This window comes from Mytilus edulis, chromosome 14 (genome assembly GCF_963676685.1).
Source record: "Mytilus edulis chromosome 14, xbMytEdul2.2, whole genome shotgun sequence".
Taxonomy (NCBI): domain Eukaryota; kingdom Metazoa; phylum Mollusca; class Bivalvia; order Mytilida; family Mytilidae; genus Mytilus; species Mytilus edulis.
Window position 1 is genome coordinate 36461275 of NC_092357.1, and position 25695 is coordinate 36486969.

General features: G+C 33.8%; 2 protein-coding genes across 2 annotated transcripts; both read left to right on the top strand.

The window, feature by feature from the left end:
- Positions 1–19344: 19344 nt before the first annotated feature.
- On the top strand, positions 19345–20548 carry LOC139504166 (E3 ubiquitin-protein ligase Midline-1-like). The gene is made up of 2 exons (XM_071294230.1): positions 19345–19411; positions 19956–20548. Exons 1-2 carry the CDS (start codon positions 19345–19347, stop codon positions 20546–20548), a joined length of 660 nt encoding a protein of 219 aa, XP_071150331.1.
- A 255-nt stretch (positions 20549–20803) lies between these two features.
- LOC139504167 (uncharacterized) lies at positions 20804–21637 on the top strand. Its single transcript, XM_071294231.1, has one exon. The coding sequence runs from the start codon at positions 20804–20806 to the stop codon at positions 21635–21637; it is 834 nt and encodes a 277-aa protein (XP_071150332.1).
- Positions 21638–25695: the final 4058 nt, after the last annotated feature.

Consider the following 25695-nt stretch of genomic DNA (forward strand, 5'->3'; position numbering starts at 1 on the left):
GAGCTGATGATACCCTCGGGGACTGATAGTCCACCAGCAGAGGTATCGACCCAGTGATGTAAAAATATAAAACAACACGTTTAATAATTTATTGCGTCCGAAGCGCTTTTCTGGATTTACCTTCATCAGGAACGCTCAAAGCCAAACATTTGAAATCCGAAGATGTATAAGTACCGAAAATCGTTGAAGAGCTATATGTTAAAAATACCTAAAATAAATAGCCAAATTCATCTAAAGCCAACTTTGCCTGAGGGAGTTGAAACCTTAGTTTCATAATAATTTCAAAATTTATAAACGGACAATTTTAGTAAAGTTTGTTTAATCATGTCAGTACCGAAGCACTCCACTAACTATCGAGGGAATAATCAGCTTATTAGATTGGTTGACTTAAACATTTTTGTTCAGATAACTCAATTATCACGCTGTAAAATTAGACCGTATATTTTAGATAAAACAGGACCAAACGAAGTAACGAAGAATTACCCTGAGAAATACCAAACAAGGGCATCAACACACATTATAAAATCAGTAGCTTACATATCACATCAATTAAAAGGAATCGAAAAGCTATTAAACGAGATTAACCCTTATAAAGCTACAGGTCCAGTTAACATCACTTGCCGTTTACTCAAAGAAATGCAGACACAAATTGCATCAATTCTTTGCCTAATTTTCCAAAAATCTTACATCACCGGAATTACCACTTACAACTGGAAACATGCTAGAGTCGCACCAGCATGCAAAAAGGGGGACAAACATAAACCGGTCAACTAAAGACCAAACCGTTTACTTGTATTTGCTGCAAGTTAATGGAGCATACAGTCACCTCAAACATGAAACATCTGGAATCCAATAACATCTTGTAAGACCCCCTACATGGCTTTCGGTAATGTCGATCTTGTGAAACACAATTGCAACTTCTCTTTCATTCGAGCACTTTAAATACATTAACAGAACTCGTAATAGTAGACTTCGCAAAACATCTGACAAATTTTCAAATCATTACTAACTTTACAGATTAAATCGATTCATATTAGCATCAATGGAAACACATTTAATTGGATCTCTGTATTTCTCTCCGACCGTACTCAGACAATTGTTCTGGAGGGAAAATCATCGAACAAATTCCCATTCACCTATGGAGTTCCACAAGGTACTATCTTAGGTCCAATCTTATTCTTGGCCTTTATTAACTACTTTCCAGATTATCTTGTTCATAACAAACTAAGATTATTTGCTGCTGACAGTAATTATCATATACATGCCAGTTAAATTCCAGGGTGACTGCCTCAAATTGTCAAGCTGATTTTGATGCAGTAGCGAAATGGGACCGGAAGTGGACTTGCTGATGACCTTCCACCAGACAAGTGTACTGTTCTCTAAACGTCATTCTTTGCAATCATATTTTGGAAAATGTTACATCTGCATCGCATTACAATCCAACCTTAAAAAAATGGGAAAAACCTACAGATGGCAATATCTCTCCAGCCAATAAAACACTTTAAAGAAACATGAAAACAGAAAATCAGAACTTTAAAAGCAAGGCATACCAAACACGTGTCCATCCCAAACTCGAGTACTCGTTTGTGGTATTACAGGGTCTTATTCAAACATTGGGGGTACGAAACACCCATTAAAGCACTAAGAAATATAAATAAACAACGGCGGTTTTAATCAAACCCAAATGTTGATTATGTCCTTACAGACCTAGGCTTTAAACAATCAAGCGACCGAATCAATAAAACTTCAACTTTCTATACCAATTACAGGTAAAGAAATGACAACTTTAACCTGTGGGACTTTAACCAACCGCATGCAATTCAAAATTGTACTAGTATATAAAGAGCACTTGAAAATGCTTACCGGCTGAATTGAAAAACTTTTAATCATTTATCTTTCTATGTAAAAACACCGAGAGCCCTTACTGATTAACCAACAAGTAATCAACAACACTTTTTAGTTAACCCTCGATTCAAACATGTAAGCAAAATAATAACCATGAAAATAAATTGGAAATATAAGCCATCCTGCACATAATTTTGAATATAAAAAATCCGATTCGGCAACACACCTATCATCAATGAACTGTCAACAAGGACTGAAGCTTGTTGCTACCATGTCAGTTGCTTTATAGACAAAAGCAGTAGTCTTGAATTCGAAAACAATTGTCTACAATTAAATATCCATCAAAGTGCACCCAAAATATTTTCAAGATTTTACACATAGAAAATATGGTCGTACCAAAAAAAATCATCCGACTGACGTAATCAAGTCATTCCTTACCAACAAACGTGGTACCTCAAGCATCAATGTTAAGTTAGAAATCTTTTATCGTGTCTAAATCTGGGTTTTATTAGTTCAGCTGTTCTCGGTAAAACTATATATGGAGGTTCACACTCACCAACCTCTCAAGTATTACATATCCTTTTTGAAAGAGTTTTCACAATGAATTTCATGAAAGTGTATGACAAAACTTTAATATCAGCACCAATTTTAACCAAGTTAAACTTTTTTCAATGTGCCTATATTTTTTCCATTCATTTTAATTCAAATTGATATTCCAAGCTACAAAATTATAAGGGGTCTTTAAACCGCTAGTCACCTAGGTTGACACAGACACTAGCCTTTGAATAACGCACTGAAGCAGCCAAGATGCGGGACAAGGGTTGAGCCTATTCACCTCTGTAATTATCTCAGCTCACTTGTGTTCGCTTTTTTTTCCCTTTTCTTCAAAAAACGGAAGAAAATTCCCATTCTGACCACATGTAGATAGCTTTCGCCTTCTATCTTCTAACGCAATTTCTTGGATAAAAATCAAACCTAAGAGACAAATAGATTTTCTTGTCTTTTTTCTTTTTCTTTGTTTTGTATTCACACCCAACAGGAAAATTACAGAGGTGGATACTCAACCCTTGGCCCGCGTGAAAATAAAATCACTAGGGCTTCAGTGTCCCTTGAGTCAAAGGTTGCATATCCAAAAATTGAAATAAATATTATTAATCTTTTAATATTAAAATTACCCTGAAAAAGTAACACAAACATTACAAAACATGCTTTACAGCATTCCTTCTTTAACTATCTCAAATCAATCTGCCATGTAATGGCCCTCTCTTTCACAATAGTGACACCTTTCTTTTCTTGCATAACAAGGTTAGCCATATTTGTAATTTTTCACTTAGTAAAACACCGAAGAGCAGACAAACAAACCATTACACATTACAACATGCTATATCATGCACTGTTTTCCCTTTCATTTTTTTATTTTATTAACATAAATAAAATATGTTGTAGTTGTCCAACTGTCAAGTTTGATCATAATTTAATTTATCGGCCTCAAATTCAAGATACTAAAAATATCTAATTGAACCATCAAACCATCTAAACGTTACTGACCATACCCCTAATAACAAACATACAATCATGTACATGTACCAGCAACATTACTCGTATCTGTAAATGTTAAACTGAATGACAATTAACTTATTGCATTTGTCATCAACGCAGCACTTGGTAGTAAACTATGCACCTCTTTCTATGGAAAAGTAAGTAAACGCGACATGCAAGTTATAGTTAAGAATGAAACTGCCTCAGTCCCACAGCCAATTTTAAGCAGCCGTACTCGGTGATCACGTTTGTACATGAGATGTTTTCTTCAACACTTTCCTTTTGATGCATCAAGTAAAGGTTGGAATGCAATAGCATTCAGACATTTTACAGATGTATATCTTTCCCTGTCAGCACCATCACACTATTCACCGTTCCTCCTGTTAAACCATCATACTCATAAACACGTTTCTCTACAGAGTAATCTATAAAAATATTGTTCCTTTTAAGCTATTCAAAACTTAAATCTGATATCGGCTCCCCTTGAGACCGCACTACAGGATAACCGGGATTAACAGCTTCCCTATTAGCGAATGTTTAAGTTTCAACACACCAGCCATATAAATCAACTAAAAGAAACAAAAAGCTAACGGTCATAAAGCTATTCTACAAAGTTGATAAATATTCAAAGTCTGTATTCGTTTAGACATAATGCAAATTAAATTATGACACATATCAAGTATACAACAATCAAAAAGGGTCTACTCGACTATACACGCATCAAAAGAAAATTCTAGTTTTAACTATACAAGGTATAAGTTCACTTCTAAATTATGTAATAAAATCAGACTTGTAAAGTTATAGTACATCTTTATTAATTTTTAAATCAAAAATCCAACCTTTCGTCAATTTCATAAAAACAAACATGCACTCCCTTTTTTGTCTATGATACCCACGTGTACAATTATTGCAACAAATATTAAACAAACATCATAGCTAAAACAATCTTGAACATTGTCCCAAAAGTCGAATGCACCTTAGAAGTTGTACTCGAAAATGTCCAAATTTCACTTTAATAAAGAAAGTAAACTAGGGAAATAAATGCTACTTGCATCAATTATTCAATATTATGCATAATGTATATATAAAAGTGACGGAAAAGGGATGTCGATTTTCGATATAATGTGAACAAAAGAATGATGCATAGTCGGCCATATAAACAGTTTTCATCACAGTAAAAAATAACAACAATATCCCGAAATGCGAATCTAGACAACAATGTAATGTCCGTCACGCAAACAATGGACGAAAAAAAATGCAATCAGCTTTCTGACAAATACTAAACGATTATAAAATAAATAAAGAACAAGATCGTATTAAAGTTAAGCTACGTTTTTTTCTTCTTCTTCCTATGATTTAAATAACATATACGTAAACAGTTTAACGTTACAATTTAATTAACAACTTCAAACTGGCACATGCCAACACTCTGCACGAGAAAAGATGGCGTGTCTCAACAATATCCGAAAATCTAAACAGAAATACTAAGCATAACCCTTGCTATCTCTATGTCTAAATATAAATCCAATACATACTTTCTCTTCCAATGTTTAACTACTTTAATAAAATAAATTCCAATGCACGCTTCTCTTCCTCGGAGTTCTCTTCCTATGTTCAATTATTTTAAAATAAAGGCACAAAATTGCCTCATTCAACTTTATCGAATACACCTGTGACTGCATGCCGCATGTACAACAGCGTGTAATAAAAACACTAGTACTACTCGTCTAGGTACACAAATATTGCAATTCTTAGGCCGCACCTATATAATGCCAATAATTAAATTAAAAAACTTTTATACACCTGTAGCTACATTGAACAACATGTACAACAGCGTGTAATAAAAACACTAGTACTACTCGACTAGGTACAAACATATTGCAATTCTTAGGCCGCACCTATCTATTGCCTACAATTAAAATAAATAACTTACTCAGTTAGTGCACTCAACATAATGTCCCAAATGGACAGAATAACAGGCCAACTGTTCAGGCCGACAGTTCAGCAAAGAATGACAGGATAACTCACCTTGTGTATTCTCGCGAGATCTCATTTAAGATAAGTATTTTATTTTTTAAAAAGTTATGCTTGTTGTGTGTGATTTTGTGTTTAGTATTCAGTGGGTTTTTACATATATATAGTTCTTCTTATTAAGAGATCGTTCAATATTCAAAAAAATACTTTTGATATATCTAAAAATTACACTCATAGCAATATTTCCGGAAGAGAAGTTCTCCTTAAAACTTAAAGATTGTTTTAGGTCCCATAGATCAGGAAAAAACTCATGTGTTTCGTGTATTTATACATGCTTATATTGCAAATGTTTAAGAAGAGCTCAATGGGCGAACACAATCTATAAAGTGTTAATTTTCAGCGCGATGTTTAAGACTATTTTTAAAGATTTCTTTAGATTGACAAATTGACAAATCAAGAAATTTATAAAAAGAAAAAGGAGTGGTCCTTAAATAAAGTTTGCTATTCTTTTTACGTTTTGTTTAGTCATAAAACCCCTCACGCATTAAAGTATTATACAATCTTGGTTTTCGAATGTCTTGTATTGGGAGCTTTGAGTTTATTCGTAAAAACATATTAAAAATACATTTATGTAACGCTGTTTTCCGGACCTATGAAATCCAATTGCCACGGCTGGTAATCTACACACGCAGAACATTTGGTTCTGCAATGAAAACCGTGAGAGGATTTTCCGGTTGTGCTTGAGTGGAGTAATTGTCACCGCTTCAAAAGGTATGTACATTTCTAAATCTCAATTTTCTTATTCAACTGATCTAAATATTAAAAATCGGAGAATGCTATGCTGTGGTGAATACTTTAACGAAGAGATACATGTATCATTTACTGTTGTACGTAGAGTTGAACTCCTACAAAATCAGTTGTCCCACAAGAAATTGCCTAAAAAACTGACATTTCAATTTTGAAATGGTTCTATTTACAGACCTACAAGTTCAAATTTAGTTTTTTTTTCGGGCAATGGGTATGAATGTTGATTTTGGCGGCGTGTGCGCTGTCCTGTGTTGATAGACGTCTTAATAATTCCAAAAACAGCATGTTTTCATTAAGTCATGCGTGAGGGGATCGGTTCTGATTGAGGACATTGTGAATGCGTGAGGGGAGGTACAAATCATTTCTTTATATTCAAGCTATGAGTCGTTGAAACTTACTTAAATTTGGCTACATTGTTTATGAAAAAACACATATGTGAGTGTGCTTAAAAAGTAAAAACTAGACCGATTATTTGCCCACATCGATGTTGGTGAATAATAAATTCTGTATATCTGCCTTTGTTGTTTCGAATATTTCGTGATTTTGGGCGAACAGATTTCGTCTAATAGATGTCGAAGTTTTCATCGGCGATATAATTTTCTTAGATATATGTGGTGATCTCTGTGACGTATATTTGACGACAGGACTACTCCCAGAGGGTTTAGTTCGCGTCTAGGGCGGGGATAACTTGTATCTCCATGGCTTTTTGTAGAGAGTCAATTTCAGTCCTGTTTTCCTTTTTCCTTTGAACAATGGCATTTTCTGAAATTGAACAAATAATTAATAGGTTTATTTCATTGAATCAGTGATCAGTTTACATCTATTAAAGTATAAGGATAAATCTGTGGTTTTTAATCAGCATTGATTTGATCACATTTATTGAGTCAACAAAAGTCACAAAGCCAAAGATTAAACTTGAAAAAATGTTTGTACTTCCCCTCACGCATTCACGATGTCCTCAATCAGAACCGATCCCCTCACGCATGACTTCATGGACAAATGTTGTTTTTGGAATTATTAAGGCGTCTATCAACACAGGCAGCGCACACGCGGCCAAAAACAACAGTCATACCCATTGCCCGAAAAAAAAACTAAATTTGAACTTGTAGGTCTGTAAATAGAACCATTTCAAAATTGAAATGTCAGTTTTTTAGGCAATTTCTTGTGGGACAACTGATTTTGTAGGAGTTCAACTCTACGTACAACAGTAAATGATACATGTATCTCTTCGTTAAAGTATTCACCACAGCATAGCATTCTCCGATTTTTAATATTTTGATCAGTTGAATAAGAAAATTGAGATTTAGAAATGTACATACTTTTTGAAGCGGTGACAATTACTCCACTCAAGCACAACCGGAAAATCCTCTCACGGTTTTCATTGCAGAACCACATGTTCTGCGTGTGTAGATTACCAGCCGTGTTGTAAAGGAATATTATGTTGATCGAATCAGAACACCATTACATGTTACATTCTTGTATCACTGTAAATGTTGACATTCTTTTCCCTTAAACAGATAAAAACATGCATAACCTTTATCCAGCTAAACTGAACCAAACTTGTTGCTAAAAGCTGATTAGTATTTTACTTTGTGACTTGCATTAATGAATGATCAAAACGAAAATCATATCTTATCTTGTTTATTTTAATTCTAATGCCCCTTAATTATTTTATTAATATTACACCCTGCTTTCGAAAGTGGGTATGCATACTGAATAGAAGCCAGTTCGATCATGCGTCTGTCCATCCGTTCGTCCCCCCTTTTGTCCCAGATTATTTTCCACCACTATTTTTATCTGCACAATCTGTTCCTGAAAAAATGGACATGCATATACTACTTAATTTGTTTTCTTTAGTATACATAAATATATATTACTTATGCTATTTCTACTGATCGGGCGGAGCTTACGTTTCAATTTTCAAAAGGATAGTAAATTGGAAGTTGTGTGTGATAAGGCTGATTGTTGTTCTGAATATACTTACTAATCACCTATCAGTTATGCCAAATCAAACAAATATACAAAAGAACTGAGTGTACGATATTGAAGTATAAAATAGTTTAAGATCTATAGGATTTATATGTGCTTCCGCCCTAAAAAGAAGCATTTGGTATGTAAGGTAGAAATAACGACATATGAATATGTTGCAACTGATTGCATCATAGTTTTTCTTTCATATCCACAAATTCCAAAATGTGACACATTTCGTTTTAAATTTTGCTTTGCTTTGCTCATTACTTATTTTGCGAATACACATTTGCTCTTTGGTCGGGTTGTTGCCTCTTTGACACATTCCCTATTTTCATTCTCAATTTTACATACAGTATTTATATATTTTAACCAGAACAATGACCATAACTGTACACTTTATTGAACAGTTTATCCCAAAACACCTGTATATATATGGACTGGTCTATAGCTAACGTGTTTAACTCCGCCCAGAATTAGAAATATTCTCCACTAGACACTAGAGTAATGCCTTGCTGTATTACATCCCATTCACATTCTACCGAGTATGCAATGTATAGTTTTTTTTCTGACGAGATTTAATTGAATGAATTTAGTTATTTCAACAAACTTGATCTTCAAATGTCTGGTTTAAAAAATAAAATTTTTAAGACAAATAACCCGTATAACACAAATTAAAAATGAAAATGTTTTTAGTTATGCATTTTTAAGGTCCACTTGAAAAGTCTGTAGTCAAGTACTTCTAGTAAAAATTGTTATTCGAACACACGAACTCTGTGGTTATGAATCATCGAAAAGGTTTGTCACTTAACACCCATATTTTAATTTTTTAGATCTGCTAAGTTTTATAGTTACTAAATCAACACGTTGCCTTAATATATAAAAGTAATAGAATCTGAAGCTAGATGATGTATCACAAACTTTGCTTGACGTACGTTTTCAAACCAGAATAGTTAACTGGAATATGCCCGAACAGTGAAACCAGTTCAGGTTTAATGAAAGAAATAAAATATACTCTGGAATAATAACCTAATAAAACAATTTCCCAGTTAGATAATTTTCCTATCTTTTTCAGTAAATTTGTAGACCAGAAACCTCACCTGTAAAATGATAATTGTTTTTAATATTCTAAAATATGTGACGTACCGATGTCATAATGATTGACCAAACGTTGAAAATTTTGACCTAAACTTGTCATATCATCTTCCAATTTTATGGCGAAACGAAGGAAAACATTTGCTTCGAAAATAAATACACGTATAGAGGTTTTCACCCCAATTAATATTCAGATTTTCGTCATATTGATAATGTACAATATCAGCTGCTTAAAGCAAAATGTGATTCACTCGACAAAAGCGTTGTGTAGTGAGTCGCTTTTGATGTTTAACAATATTTACATATAGAATCGGATTCAGATATTTGCAACACAAGAGTGCACACACTGAAATGTCTGGCCTTCTTAACTTATCATTGATATTATGTTAATAGTCCTAAATATAAAGCTTTGCTACAAGTACCACATAAATTCAACACGTTCCAAGAAAATGAAATCAAGGTCATACAAACCAAACCAGAAATACACCTTACCATCATTCAATACACTTTATATAGTAGACATATTTCTGATAGTTTCTACAAAAACAGACTTAAACAAGAAAACTAAACATTAACCACAGAACCATGATAATGAGATCAAGGTCAGGTAGACATAAAAAGCTTACAATTCTTCCATACAAAAATTATAGTTGACCTTTTGCATATAGTTTAAGAAAAACAGGCGAAAACAGAAAAACTTATCACTATGCAATGAACCTAAAAATGAGGTCAAGGAAAAAAGCAAAACCTGCGTGACTGTTATGTACATTAAAGAATATTTCTAGACACCAAATATAGTAAATCTATCAGTATTGCATATAGTATAAAAAAAATTCAGACCAAAACTCAAAAACGTAACTATAACAACTGAACCATGAAAATGAGGTCAAGGTCAGATGACAACTACCAGTTGGACATGTACACCTACAGTCCTTCCATACACTGAATATACTATACATAGTGCTTATACTATCTAAGATATGGACTTGACCACCAAAAGTAAGCCTTGTTTACTGATACATGTAATATAATTATTATTACTCAATAACATAACAAAAAATCTTGACTTTTTTCAGACTTTTTTCAAGTAGTTACTGAACCATGAAAATGAAGTCAATGGCAATGGACATGTGACCGACGGAAATCAGATATAAAGCTTTCAAGAAGATAGCTTACACCGCGCCGCCGCAAGATTTCTTTCCCTATGTCGAGATTTTTGCGACAAAAGTTGTAGGCTCGACAAAAACTGTTCAAAGTTTGAAAGATTTATTTTCATATTAAATTAATAACGTAGATTTAGTGGGGGAGGGTCCACTAAATGAATAAAAACAAACCTATATTAATTATTTATATATATAAAATTATTTTCCCCATTGTTTTCAGGAAGTTCTAATGGCTTCAGGAAAACATATACCATGTGGTCCATGTGGCTTTGATGACGTCATTAAGGATGCTGGGAGATGGTGCACTAGTTGTGAAGAAGGATTATGTGAAGATTGCGAAAAGGCTCACAGAAGAAGCAAAACATCAAGAAAACATAAGGTTATAACAATAGAAGATTACCGCAAGATTGAAAATGTTTCAATCTCCCAGATATGTGAGCATCATGGAGAAAACCTGGAGTGGTTCTGTAAAAGTCACGACGAAGTCCTCTGTGTAACGTGCGTCCCGTCAAAACATAAGGCATGTTCTGATGTCATACCGATTAGTGCCAACTCAGCAAATGCTAGACAATCAACTGCATTATCTGATCTGGGAGAGACGATTAACGAAACTCTACGTAACGTGAAAAAATGCATCAAGAATCGTGAATTTGCTTCAAAGGAATTCGAAAAACAAGAACTTGACGTCAAAACCACGATTCTTGAAACGAGAACGAAAATAAACGTCCACCTGGACAAACTACAAGAAAAATTGTTAAACGAACTAAGATCAACATCTCGCACTTGTAAATCAAAATACAAGAACATCCTTGAAAAGCTAAAATTAACAGAAGAAATGCTTACTAAGTTAAGGGAACAATCAAGTCATATTAAACAATTTTCTTCTGACATACAAGTATTTCTTGGAACGCGACATATCAATAAGCAGATCTTAGACGAGATTAAAACCATTAAGACTGAACTCGGTGTTTCCAAGGATTATGCATTAGATGTATCTTTTCATAGCTTAATCGAAAAATTATCCAACGAAGTAGAAGACTTTGGTAAAATATTTATTTCAGAATCTGCCAACAACCTTGATTTTAGTGACCCAAAACTAGACCAGGCTCAAATGGAGCTCAACATCCCCACGTCAAGAAACATATCCGACATCAAACTCCAGCTAATTAAATCTTTTCAAATGACGAAGACACATTACCATGATAAATTGAATGTTTCAGATTGTGTAATATTGCCGAATGGTCATTTAATGATTGCGAATGACACAAATGATAAACTTTTATTTGAGTACGGCGATACAGGTAAACTTATCCGTGATATACGTGTATCTAGCCCACCATACGCTATTGACGTGATAGATCGTGATCGTATTGTCGTGACGTACGGATCTTCATCATACCTAGAAATAATGAATACAAATTATGTCAACGTTGATAATAAGATCAGTTTACATAAGAGTTGCTGGGGTGTATCTCATGCGGATATGAAACTTTATGTTGCACAAGGAGACTGTATTCAAGTCCTGGATTTATCTGGAAGACAATTGAAAACAATGAAAACGGCATCTGATAGAGCATCACGCATCTATTTGAGTAACGAAAAGATAGTTTACTCAGATTGGAAAAGCAACATAGTGCATTGTTGTAATTTGAATGGGAACGAATTATGGCACTTTGAACATGATAGCATCAACTATCCAAGTGATATCACAGCAGATTGTTACAATAATGTTTTCGTTGTAAACCATAATAACAATAATTTAACAACAGTTCAACATGACGGGAAAACCAGTCAGATATTACTAACAAAATCAGATGGACTTCTGTACCCACGAGCTGTGTATTATGACAAGGAAAATAGAACATTGGTGATATGCAACAATGGAGGAAAGGTTTTGTTGTACAAAGTCGTTTAAATTTTCTCTCTTCGCAACACTTTCATGAGTGATCTGTGTGCCAGAACATTTCATAATATACTTACTTACTTACAGAAGACACTGAAAGTTTCTTTTGAAGAAAATGGTCAATTTTGTCTACATGATGAATTGATATATAACTATCTTTTATTTTTAAAGTGTAGTAATAAGTGAAATAACAAACGGACTCCAAGGATATTTTAATCTAAGCTGTAGATTTCCAGGTAAAAGTCTTAAACATTGCGTATTATGTTGCGTATCTTTACTCGTAAAGACATCATTCCTCTATTTTGTTGAAGAACCATCTGCACAATTTTATATTGTACTTCGAATAAGGTTTTTTCATTCAGACATGCACTGAATTTTTAAGCACACGAAGATCTTTACTCCACAATCTATATTAATGTAAATCATTGTTCCAACAAATAAAACGAAATGTTTTTAAGTTACCAAAAGATAAAAATTTCAAAAACGTAGTAGACTTAGTTACTTTTATGTTATACTAGAAGACACCGGCGAAATGGTATTTAGAGCTATTAACATACGTATACATAAATTAAGTGTATTTGATATTCACTATCAATTTAAAGTTTCCTTTCCAAGGCGATCACTGCTATATTATATAGATGGTCTCTATCAACGCGAAAATTATTGTCCTGTCCCCGAGTACTCTTATGAAAATTGTGTACAAGTTAAAACCGGAAGTCTTGTATGGCTTAAAAGTTGGTCCGATGATGGAAACAATAACCTGACGCCTTTATTTTCGTTTTTCTCCTCAAATAACCCAAACTGAGTAGTCATAAGATAAGATGACAAATGCGACCATGCATGGTACATATAGAACACAGAGGCATGATGATTACTTTATTGTGGAAGGCAGAGAAGCGACCAAAAAATGAGGTCTTCTCGTTTAATAGTATAGATAACAATGACTGTAATGTTATTCTTATTATATATGTAACACTCAGAAACGTGTCCTTCCCCCCAAACGTGTCCGATTCCCCCAAACATGTCTAGTTGAAAACAGCGCCAAAGCGTGTCATTTGTATAAACGCCCAAACGTGTCCATTTCTCAACTAACCCCCAAACGTGTCCAATCCCCAAAACGTGTCCATATCAAGTGTTATTTGGTTATTGCTATTTTATTAACGTATACTAGTACTAATTTTACCATTTCATTAAAAATATAGATAAGGTACGTTTACGGTTAGTACTTTTTTAAACCGGCCGAAAAATTTTAAACTGGGTAAAAGTGGGGGCGTCATTTCGGCTATGTCGTATGTAAATTGTAAGCAAAAATGTTTAGTTAAACCGTACAGTTAACGGGTCAAAGTGTCCCTTTCTCTGCACATTAAAATTTGTATGTTCTCTCTAAATATCGTGAAACACCGGCAACTGGACAATCAACAGTCTTAAGTAAATGTGTACAGTAAAAATGTAAAAAATTAAAAACTTGTAACCGGATAACCAGTTTATGATTTGATGAGCTTTTGAAATACACACAAACTATTGTCAAAAGTGAGAGAAAAAATGCTGTTAAAAGCCCGCCATGCAATATTCGGATACATATAAAAGGCATCATCGGAGTTTATAAGTACAAATAATTAACAAAGTTAACGATTAATTCAACTCCAGAATTATGTGTATGTTCGCTCTAAATGAATATGAAATACTTGCAACTGGACAATTAGCAATTTCAGTCAAAGTTAATTAATAGTACCAGATTAATTTTGCAATTATTATAATCATTAAAAACCTACATTGAACTAACTAAATCTGATAAATGACAACTTCATCACCTGTGTCTCCCGTCATAGAATTGCCGTAAACGTTATTAGCGATTTTATTTAGGAGATACATGTATTAGCGCTAAAAGATGTGTGACGTTTTGGCGTTAAATATTGGACACGTTTTGGCGAATAACAATTATCGGACACGTTTGGGGGTTATGCAATCGGACACGTTTGGGGAATATTGTACATTTCGGACACGTTTAGGGAGAAAAGACACGTTTGGGGGAATCGGACACGTTTGGGGGGAAGGACACGTTTGGGAGTGTTACATATATATATAGGTTGCCTTTAAAATCCGCCTTTATGTTAACAACGATGTATAAATTAAGAATGTTGACATAATTTGAAATTCTTAAAAAAATATATATTCCACAAGAATTACGATCCGATGGAATACAGATATTGTTTCAAAATGGTTTGCTTGCAATGATCTGAACACGCTTCTTTCTACTTTCTGATTTAAAAAAAATCTATTTATAGCATGGTATATAAAATTGAAAATGGAAATGCGGTATGTGTCAAAAAGACAACAACCCGACCAAAGATAAAACAAAACGGATGCCGAATTCAACACAGCGAGAAAATCCCGAAACCAAAGTCGGGCTTCAGTTGGCAACTAAATAAAATGTACCAGTTCAGCGACAATGGAGAACAAAATAATCTCCAAAACATATAAATGAACTATTTTTAAAATGCATACAAGATTTTCAAAGGCCAGAGGCTCTTGCCTTTTCTGTTTCGACGTTTAATTCATCGGTGTTAACCATCGTGTTTTGAGTTTCCATACTTTTGATCGTTCTATAATTTGCTGGCAATTTAAGACATTTACACATTAAAGTTATTAACCTTTTTTCTATTAATTTTGCCATTGTTTGCCTTGATAATGAACGGTGTATATTTTTATCTTTTTCGAATGCAAAAATACAATAATTGAAAATACATATTTATATCAACGGAGATTCGTTTTTTACATTTGCTAATTTTAACCATTGTATCAATTAATGTAAAATAATTTTTCATTCAAAAATGTAATGAATAGCAGCTTTTCAAGTAGTTATAGAGCGAATTTTGCACAATATGAACTATAAAAATAATATAAGCTTGCATTTCTGTATATAATGGCAATGCAATTTCCATTAGGAACTCCTTTTACCACTTTTACTTTTGAAACAAAAACCATCCTAGAATGAAAAGCTCATAGGCATTATTTTTTTCAAAGTTAAAAATATAGGGATATATATATTACGCAAAAAAATAATAAGACACGACTGTTATTTTCTTATAAAGTGGAGTTTAGACTCTAATAATAAAATAATAAAAAAAAATCATGAGGAATTTTATCATCATAAACTTTGGATCGATTGACTTATTATTAAGGAAAATCATTTATTTAAGTACTATCACCATGCGGTCTGATTAGTCAGAGGCAGGATCGGGTAAATCTGTTAACGGTATTTCATTGGTTATAAATACTATTTAACGGCTGCTTCGTGGTTGCTTCCGGAATGATTCTGGGTGAAATGAAGGCTATATTAACGTCTGATTGACTATTATTGAGTGGTATGCATTATGTGTCAACGCGTCCGTATGTGCGGTCGGATAAAAATCATGAAAGTAGGTCATCGGTATAAATCATAATGAAATGTTCATTTGCTATCGTAAAGAGCTATAATGTTTTTTAACTAAGCACTGTCAATTTAGTGCAATTAATTAAATCAATACAATTCTGTGATAATGAAATCATGTAATTTTGAAATTATGTTGCAATTTTGGTACGAGGCTGTATATTTATGTATCATTGATATTCTTTTAAAATAGAACAGTAATACACACAATCTACACTTAGACTGTGTATTAAAACGGTTGAATGATTGAAATACTTTAGTGTTAGATTTCTTCGTAAGCATAGATTCTAAATAGTAAATACACAAAACGTATGCTCTATGTATAGAAATAATAAACATTTGTTTTTCATTGTTTGGACATGTTGATTAGAAAATATTAAAATCACGGAAATTACCGAAGATGTCATTTTGCTTCCCGCGCTTTCATCGCTTCATTGATTTCTGGTGTAAATAAACAAAACCAGAAAAACAGCTGACTGATTAGAAGAATACAAAACTTACAAGGTGATCATTATGGTTTTTTGTGTGCAAAGAATCCTACACAAAACAACACGGTATATGTATCGGCAAGGGTTACAGTGCACTATATAGTGTAAGCTGTTGCAAGTTTACTGTTGACATCCCATACTTTGTATTGTGCATTATTGTCGATGAGAAACAATTATGAGTTACCAAGCTTGACAATGCATGGTAATAAAAAATCAAAGCTAGGTCTGTAGAAAAATTAAGTAAAAATGTCCTTAGGTGAACGACTTTATATCAACATAGCTGTATACAGTTGTATATCTAACCCCTCTAGCTGGACGTCCTTGACTATAGATGATATTATTATTGATGGCAGTAATTTATACGATCGCATCTTATTTCCTTCAAACCCAAAATACTTGCAACACAGTGAGCTCCCACAAGATGTTCGCATGTGGAGTAGACAGTTTGATGTATACTTGTACATGATGATTCTTTTGAGTTGTCAGAGGCTGATTTAAAAAGCCCCCACCCCCACCCCCCCCCCCCTTGTCTGGAAAAATTTGGTTGGCCTCCACTAATGAAAATTCGGCCACTGGTTGTTGGACCTGGGACTATTATAGTATAAGCAGTCATTGTCCATTGATATATCAACAGCACTGAGAACTGCATTTGATATGTCTGATTTCAATTTATTCACATCATCAGGTCTTGCAATAAGTACATTTTTTCGTGATGATATAATTACTATTTGGTTAATTATGTAGAAAATCACTGAAGCTTGACTGGAGAAGTCTCCCCCTTAATTGTCCAAGCTAACCTAAGAATCTGTCCCTCTTCAACCGTTGACGTCATACAACAATTACTTTTCCATTGTGGCTTCAGATATTTATTATTATAACATCAAAACTTTACATGGAACATTGTAGTCCACATAATTATGACGGCTGGCAAGACTATTTTAATTTTTTTCTGTGACGCCTTCCTACGATAAATTAGGTCCCAAAGTTCCCCCCATAATTTTCTCTCATAGTCCAGATGTAAAAAATGCCTACAGTGTTAGGACGTCGTAGGGAGGTGTCCCGGAAAAAAATAAAATAACCTTGCCAGACGTCAGTCCTAGGAAGGCGTCCCAGAACAAAATGAAAATAGCCTTGCCAGACGTCATTATTATTTGGACTAGGAACATTGGTGATGTACAGTTAGTAATGGCGGACATGTACATATTGTAGCAATAAGGTGTATTCAAAGCACAATAATTAATAATAAATCAACTTGTATGGAATTTTTATCAGTGGAGGCATAGAGTGATAAGATATTAATCAGGAGATTAATCATTGTTTTAGAAGTCAAGAATTTTTATATTTACTTATTTGGGTAGATACATGTAACATAACATTTATTTTGTCATTATACTTGTACGCTCAGCATTCTTCATGAAAACTATCCCACTGATTTTAAATTATTTTAGGAAAGCACTGTGTAAGTAAACATTTCAGGAGGCAAAGAGTCTTTAGGCTGACTGTAATAGTCTGTATATTATCTGAAAAGCTTAGTTCTTGTCAACTTCCTTATTATTTCAAACATTTTAATTGATGTCTCCCCAATTTGGTGTATTTCTTTTAGCTTAAAATTTTAGCTTTTTTCAAAGTCATGTTAATTTTTTTTTCAACCCAGCCCAGAAATATGCGGTTACCTTTTTAAATATGGCTGCTGTAGGCAAAGGCGACCTGGCTCACCTCTAACAAAGGCTATATTTATTGTCAATGCAGACATTTTACCTGTTCAACACCAAATGCTGTCAAGTTTGGGGCCCCTGTCCATAGCTCTTCTTTTTTCATTATTCATCTTACATGTACATCTCCTTTGCATTTGTTTGCTTATTTGTTCTATGGTCTATGAATATCTATCTATATCTTTCGTCCCTCTTTTACAAAGGATGTAACCGTCCTTGCAATAGTTCCCTTTTGTCCCATTGTGCCACTCTAACATGGTTTCTGAGGTCTTATAATTCTATATGCAACAGTACTAGTTCTCCATTCATTATTAATCTGACTAGACATGTTATTACTTGTAGTTGGACACTATTATCAACACTTTTCTGTGAAATGTATTTTCAAAAGTCTCGAAATATTATGAGCCAAAATTTAACAATTAGAATCACAACATGTACTTGAACAAAATTGATGTTTTAAGTCAAGATACTTTTCCAAATGGGCTACGACAATGAAAATTAATATTAAAAAAGGAGGTCTATGAATACAAATGCAACATAGCGCGACATAGAACCAAGATACTGACCTGTTGTCTTCTCAGATAAAGCGTGTAAATCCGATTAAATAGACTGCCTTAATAACGGTACTAGTTATTGAGAATGTACTAGCAAACTCAACATATATCCCAACAACACTGACCAAGGACGAATCATAGATTTATTTTATGTTCAATTTGAAGGTCAATCAAAGATCCGCACTTTCCTTCACTGTAATCGATATCTAAATCACAGAAGTGTCAATACAACAACGTTATGTTGTTGGGACTTCCAAGTGCACACTCAACCTCGTTCTTGATTATAAACATAAATTTTAATAATCTGTCAAAGCAGTAATTCAAAGTTATTGTGAAACTATCTTCATTTTAGGGCAGCATGGATCAGATGTGATTATTAAAAAAAAAACAACGATTTGGTAGACTAGAGGCAACTCAAACCTCTTCCTCTATAAATAGTAATAAAACAAGTGTTTTTTTTTATCCTTTATACAACTATTCCCCATTCCGAACTAATAGTTAAAATGAAGGAAACGGTCCTGCTTCAATTCATAAAAAAGAATGTCCAACGCAGACGCAGATGCAAGTATCTCGTGTAAAGAATAAAAGGGGGGTTTACAGCGTACTTTGTAAAAAATAAATCACTTAGATTCAAATTGACATGATCCATTTTCTGATTGACCGCTTATTTGTTACGTTTTGAGGAGTCCGACATGTTTTTCAAAAACAATCAGCCAGCTATTATGAGACTATATACAGGATCTCTTCGGGAAGTATAAAAGAAGCATTCTTCCCTAATTTCACTATCTGCTATGAAGATGTCCTCTCACGAAATATTACAATTTTTGACAATGTTGAAATGTTGATATCCCATTAAACTTTAAATAATGGGTACAGCAATTACAAAAAAGTCTGCCTCAAATCTTGACTTACATCTGACAAAAGACAATAAGGGTTGGTTGAGAACAAAATATCGATCAGTAGACTGAAAAAACATACAGTAAAGCATACAGTTTTTATTAGTTCAAGACAAGGTCTAAAATGACTGTATGTGTAGCAAAGTAATTACGAAATAAACGAATAATTACAATGTATACGGAAATGCTTCCACTTAAATATTGTTTCACCCCGCTCTTAGATTTAATTATACGTATATTAAAATGTCTCTGCCATAAATAAAATAAAAAATAGTAGACCAGATTAATCAGCTCTATCGTAGAATATATTTCTACAATATCTAAATTTTATTCTTTACTGAAAGAGGGACGATGGGATACTAGATTAAAGCTTTTTGTGACTTTTAGTCTGGTTAATTATTCAATGGGTTGTAAAATGGGTAAACAAATGTCCACCATTAACAAAATTTCCTAAACTATTTAAACACTACTCTACCAACTAATTATCAACAGAATCGGATGCTAAAACAATTGTGGATGGTCGATGCACAACAACAAACATATTGATACTGAATATAAGTATTTAAATTCATTTCTTTCAGGTTTTCGAATGACCTCAGAAAAAAATATTCAATGTGGTCCATGTCTGTTTGATGATGTCACAAAGGATGCAGGGAAGTGGTGTACTAACTGTGAAGAAGGAATATGTGATGATTGTGAAAACGTTCATAGAAAAAGTAAAACATCAAGAAACCATAAGGTTATTTCAATTGAAGATTACCGCAAGATTGAAAATGTTTCCATATCTCAGGTCTGTGAGCACCATGGGGAAAACCTAGAATGGTTCTGTAAAAGTCACGACGAAGTCCTCTGTGTCGTTTGTGTCCCATCAAAACACAAGGCATGTACTGCTGTTATACCAATTAGTGTTAACTCTGCAAATTCAAGACAGTCAACTGCATTATCGGATCTTGAAGAAAGTATTGACGGAACACTGTCCAACTTGAAACAATGCATAAAGAATCGTGAATCCGCACCAAATGAGATCGAAAACCAAGAAATTGCTGTCAAAACCATGATTCTGGAAACGAGAATGAATATAAATCACCACCTAGACAGGCTACAGGAGGAATGTTTGCAGGAACTAAGATCAACAACTCAAACTTGTATATCAAAATATATGGAAATCGTTTAGAAGCTAAAATCAAAAGAAGAATTGGTTACCGAACTAAAAGAACAAACCATACATATGAAACAATTTTCTTCTGACATACAAGTATTTCTTGGAACGCTTCAGATGAATAAGCGGATCGAAAGCGAGATAAAATCCATAAAGAGTTACCTTTGTTCAGCAAAAGATTATAAATTGAAAGTATCTTTTCATACCCTTATAGAAAAATTAAACGAAGCTGAAGAGTTTGGAAAAATAAATGTCTCTGAATGCGCTACCATGTTAGAGTTCAGAGAACAAAAAATCGATCAATCTCAGATTATGATCAATGCCTCAAAACTAAATAACGTATCTCATATAAAGCTTAACCTTTCCAAAAAATTTCAAATAAAGAAAACAAAAGGCATGAAAATTAATGTTTGTGCCATATTACCTAACGGTCATTTATTGATGGCAAATGGAACAAAAGAGAATCATTTAAAAGTGTACCGAGATACTGGTGAGCATATTCGAGACATTTTAGTATCCGGAAAACCGTATGATATTGCCGTGATAGATCTTAATCGTATTGTTGTGACGTACTTGGACGCGTTTTACCTTGAAGTTATGAATAACAATACTTTTAATGTAGAAAAGAACATCAGTTTACAAAATAGTTGCTTTGAGGTTTCACACGGGGATGGGAAACTTTACGTAGTATATGAAAATGATATACAAGTCATGGATCTATCAGGTAGACAACTGAAAACATTAAAAACAGCAGCTAATGGTCTAGCTTGCATCAAAACGAGCAGAGACAAGATAGTTTACGCAGATAACAGCACGAATCAAGTTCACTGTTGTCGTTTGAATGGAGAAGAATTGTGGAAGTGTGAATGTGATTTGATAGAACTTCCTCACGATATAACAGTAGACTCTTACCAAAATGTGTACGTTGTAGGTTATAATTCCAACAATCTAACAATTATACAACATGATGGGATATACAGTAAAACATTACTGACCGAATCAGATGGCCTATATCATCCAACAACTGTGGACTTTGATACAGACAAAGGAACATTACTCATATGTAATGAAGAAGGAAATGTTGCCTTGTACAAAGTCGCTTAATAGCTTTAATGTTCAGATGATAGTGATCTGTCAGATTTGCAAACTAAATGTCTGCACTAGCGTGTGCTATTTCACTTTATAACACTAGATTTGTTTTGATTTGTTTAGCTCTGGAATGTTTGGTCAGAATACATGCAGTATAATTCTATTTGATTTTTTAAATAGTTTGGTAACGGGATGATTTCATGTCATTTTTACATTTTTTGAACACCAAAAGAAACAATATGTGCATCTTAGATTTCCGTTTTGTTATTCCAGTGGGTCGATACCTCATCAAGTGGACTGTTTGTCTACAACCCCTCCCCCTCCCCTCCCCCGAGGGTAACACCGACCCAGTTGAATCTAATCAATCTTTAAGTGATTTGTTCTTCCTATGTTTCTAACTGGAATGTTCCGTTTACATCAAAGTTGCATGCATTACCCTTTGAAGATAAGCTTATATGTTTCGAGTGTTGACGCTAAAATGTTTAAAAGAGGGACGAAAGATACCAAAGGGACAGTCAAACTCATAAATCTAAAACAAACTGACAACGCCATGGCTAAAAATGAAAAAGACAAACAGACAAACAATAGTACACATGACACAACATGGAAAACCAAAGAATAAACAACACGAACCCCACCAAAAACTAGGGGTGATCTCAGGTGCTCCGGAAGGGTAAGCAGATCCTGATCCACATGTGGCACCCGTCGTGTTGCTTATGTGATATCTAATCCGATAAATAGTCTAATTTGGTAGGTCGCATTCATGAAAGGGAAGGGGATTGTAGTTACGACGTAAGGAACATATCCGATATCATTTGTGAAACGGTTATTCCATAACGGTCAACCAACTCGTGATGGCGTCCGTAAAATTTACGAAGGGATGATTTCAACTTCACCATTTGAAAGTCTTGGTTTAATAGCTTCCTTGTGAGCAGCAACCCTCTATCAAGAAAATCGTTATAGGAAATGCAAGCACGGAAATATCGTATCAATTGGGAGATATATACCCCGTATGCGGGTGCTGCTGGAATGTTGCTACTTAGAAATGGAAAGTTCACAATTGGAAAGCTGAAATCATCTCTTTTGTCGTAAAGTTTTGTTTTCAACCGACCCTCATTGTCAATTTCTAGATGTAAGTCAAGATATGAAGCCGACTTAACTGTATCTGTAGTATCCTTTATCTCTAGTTCAATGGGATAGATGCGTTCCACATAGTAACCAAATTTTGAATTATTTAGTGAAAGAACATCATCTTTATAGCGGAAAGTAGAGTTAAAGGATATTGCTAACTTCTTATCTTTCTTCCTAAGAAGTTCCTGCATGAAGCCAGCCTCATAATAATAAAGAAATAAGTCGGCAAGTAGAGGGGCACAGTTTGTTCCCATTGGAATGCCGAGAGTCTGTTGAAAAACACGTCCTCCGAACGTAACAAATATGTTGTCAATCTAAAAATCAAGCATCTTGATAATATCAGTTTCAGAGAATTTCTTGTTTGAATCAAGAGTGATCCTTTACAAAGTAGGATTTATTCCTTCCTAAGACAAGATACTTGTATCTACGTTGGCCATTCTTTTTTATGAAGCAAAGCAATACCAACTCTTTCAATTTGTCTTTTAGTTTGGAATGTGGAATACTTGTGTAAAGAGTAGAGAAGTCAAATGTTTTAATACTGTTACAAGATGAAAGAGAGTTAGATTGTATGTACTCTAAAAGATCTTTGGAATTTTTAAGTATCCACATCTGATTCACGCCACCTCTAGAATAGGCAGTTTCACAATAACTTTGAAGCCCCGTCTTTGATTGCTGATAAAATAGATGTTAATAATTTAGAAAGAGGTTTTGTGGAGCATTTGGAAGACCCAGCAATATACCGTTGTTTGTAAGGACACTTATGTAGTTCAGGTATCCAATACAGTGATTGAAGATCCAGTTCTTCATCTTTTGTCGAAATTCCAAAGGAACAAAGAACAGACCTATGATTATCCAGGATTTCCTCTTTGGTAAGTGTCGTGAGGGTATATGTTGAGTTTCCAAGTGAATTGTCAATACCTAATTCGTTTATCAAGCAGTAGATGTAATGATTTTTACACACGAAAACGATGTTATTTGGGGCTTTGTTTAAATTGTTAGTTATCTATAATGCTAAAATTACGAGGTCCAATTGTAACGACAAATCAAAGAATTCAACTCTATATATAGCTAATATAGGACAATGGTGTAGATTAAAAATTACACCACTCCAGACCCTTTTGTTTTCCACATAATTAATATTGCCAAATATTAACAAGTTCCGGGTCGAATCCGATACAGGTCCAATAATATATTCACCTGTTACCTATTATCTTATCTGTACGTTCCGTATTTGACAGGCGCACCACCAAACGGTGTTTTTAGAATTTTGCTATATACACGGGTCATAATCAAAGGGGCCGACACTACTAAATTCAATCTTTGTCAAATTTTTCCCTATTGTAGTTTTATTCAGCAATCAGCAAGACTTTCTAAGATAACTAATATGGGACAATGATGTTGATTATAAATACTCCATTCCTGGATAGCCAGGACCTTTTGTTTTTCAAATAATTAATATTACCAATAATTGACAAGTTCCAGGTCGACGGGTTCAAACAGAAAGATTTGAAAGCAGAGAAAACTGTGTATCTTATAATCGACATGACTTTATCAGATGACAATACCAATTACTAAAATAAGGCTTAGGCATAGTTGTATACTTTAATTTAGTTACGGACCAGCGATATCACGGGTGTGTACTTGTTGTACTAAAGATTACCAAGGAGACGCAATAATATAAATGTCAATTGTTGTATAAACGTATTATAAGAGTTAAAAAAAGTCAACCATATGAAAATAAAGATGTAATACTAGTAGGTATTTAAAACAATGAGTTCAACCATTTCACAAGGCACACGTCCATAGTGGTTTTAACGTTTTACCTATGGATACCTGACAAAGGCAAAGGTAGTATCTTTGGTTAGCTTGCTTGTTAGCTGAAGTGTGAAGTCATTATTAGGTTAGGTATACCACCCTCCTTTCGAAGTAACCTCGTCCAACAGATAGATAGATTGATTATCTGTCAGACTAGTCTCGTCTTATAAGTGGGTACTTTACCTAACATAACAATGGCTGCACAGTTCAGCTAGTAAGCAAGCTAACCAAATATATTACCTTTGCCTACATACTCAACGTAATCGACTATAATGGTCTTTGATCAATAGCAATACATTTTTTTTTATATGAACAAATATGTAGACAAAATGTGCGACTGACATATTAAAGTTTAAGCCTGGAATATTTGGTCTTTTAATACAGAACAAAAATCATTTATTAACATTATAGAAATACTTTTTTCTTGTTTGGATTTATAATTATTTTGATCTGAGCGTCACTGATGAGTCTTGTGACGACGAAACGCACGTCTGGCGTATTAAATTATAATCCTGGTACCTTTGATAACTATTTACCTTTAGATCTGAATTAAACCCACTTAATAAAATCTAAATGCGTTATATTCACATTTTCCAACAACAGAAATATTTCATTTTGAAGTAGATGAGCAATCCGCTACCGTTCATAGAATTATCTATCGCTTTGTTAAATCCAGACAGCTTTTTCTAGATTTATAACTACACATCATTTTACTATCAACATGATTAAGATGTGAATCAGACAGAAAATCATTGTACAAATTTCATGTATCTTCCTAAACGAATGATAATAATAACATATTCATGATATTGAAACTAATCTGTCGAGAGGTTATTTTCTGATATTGAACATGGTAATGTTTTCGGTATCAATGGACCAGGATTTGTTTCAATACCATCAACATTATTTAAATAAAAAAAAGGTAAAACAACAACAAAAAACAGAACTCTGAAGAAAAACAAAAATACTTAACTCCGAAGAAAATTCAAAATGGAAAGTCCCTAATGGACAACAACTGTCATATTCTTGACTTGGTACAGGCATTCTCTAATGAAGAAAATGGTGATTATAACCGGGTTTTATAGCGCTAAACCTCTCACTTGTACGACAAGTAAAACTTGTTTTAT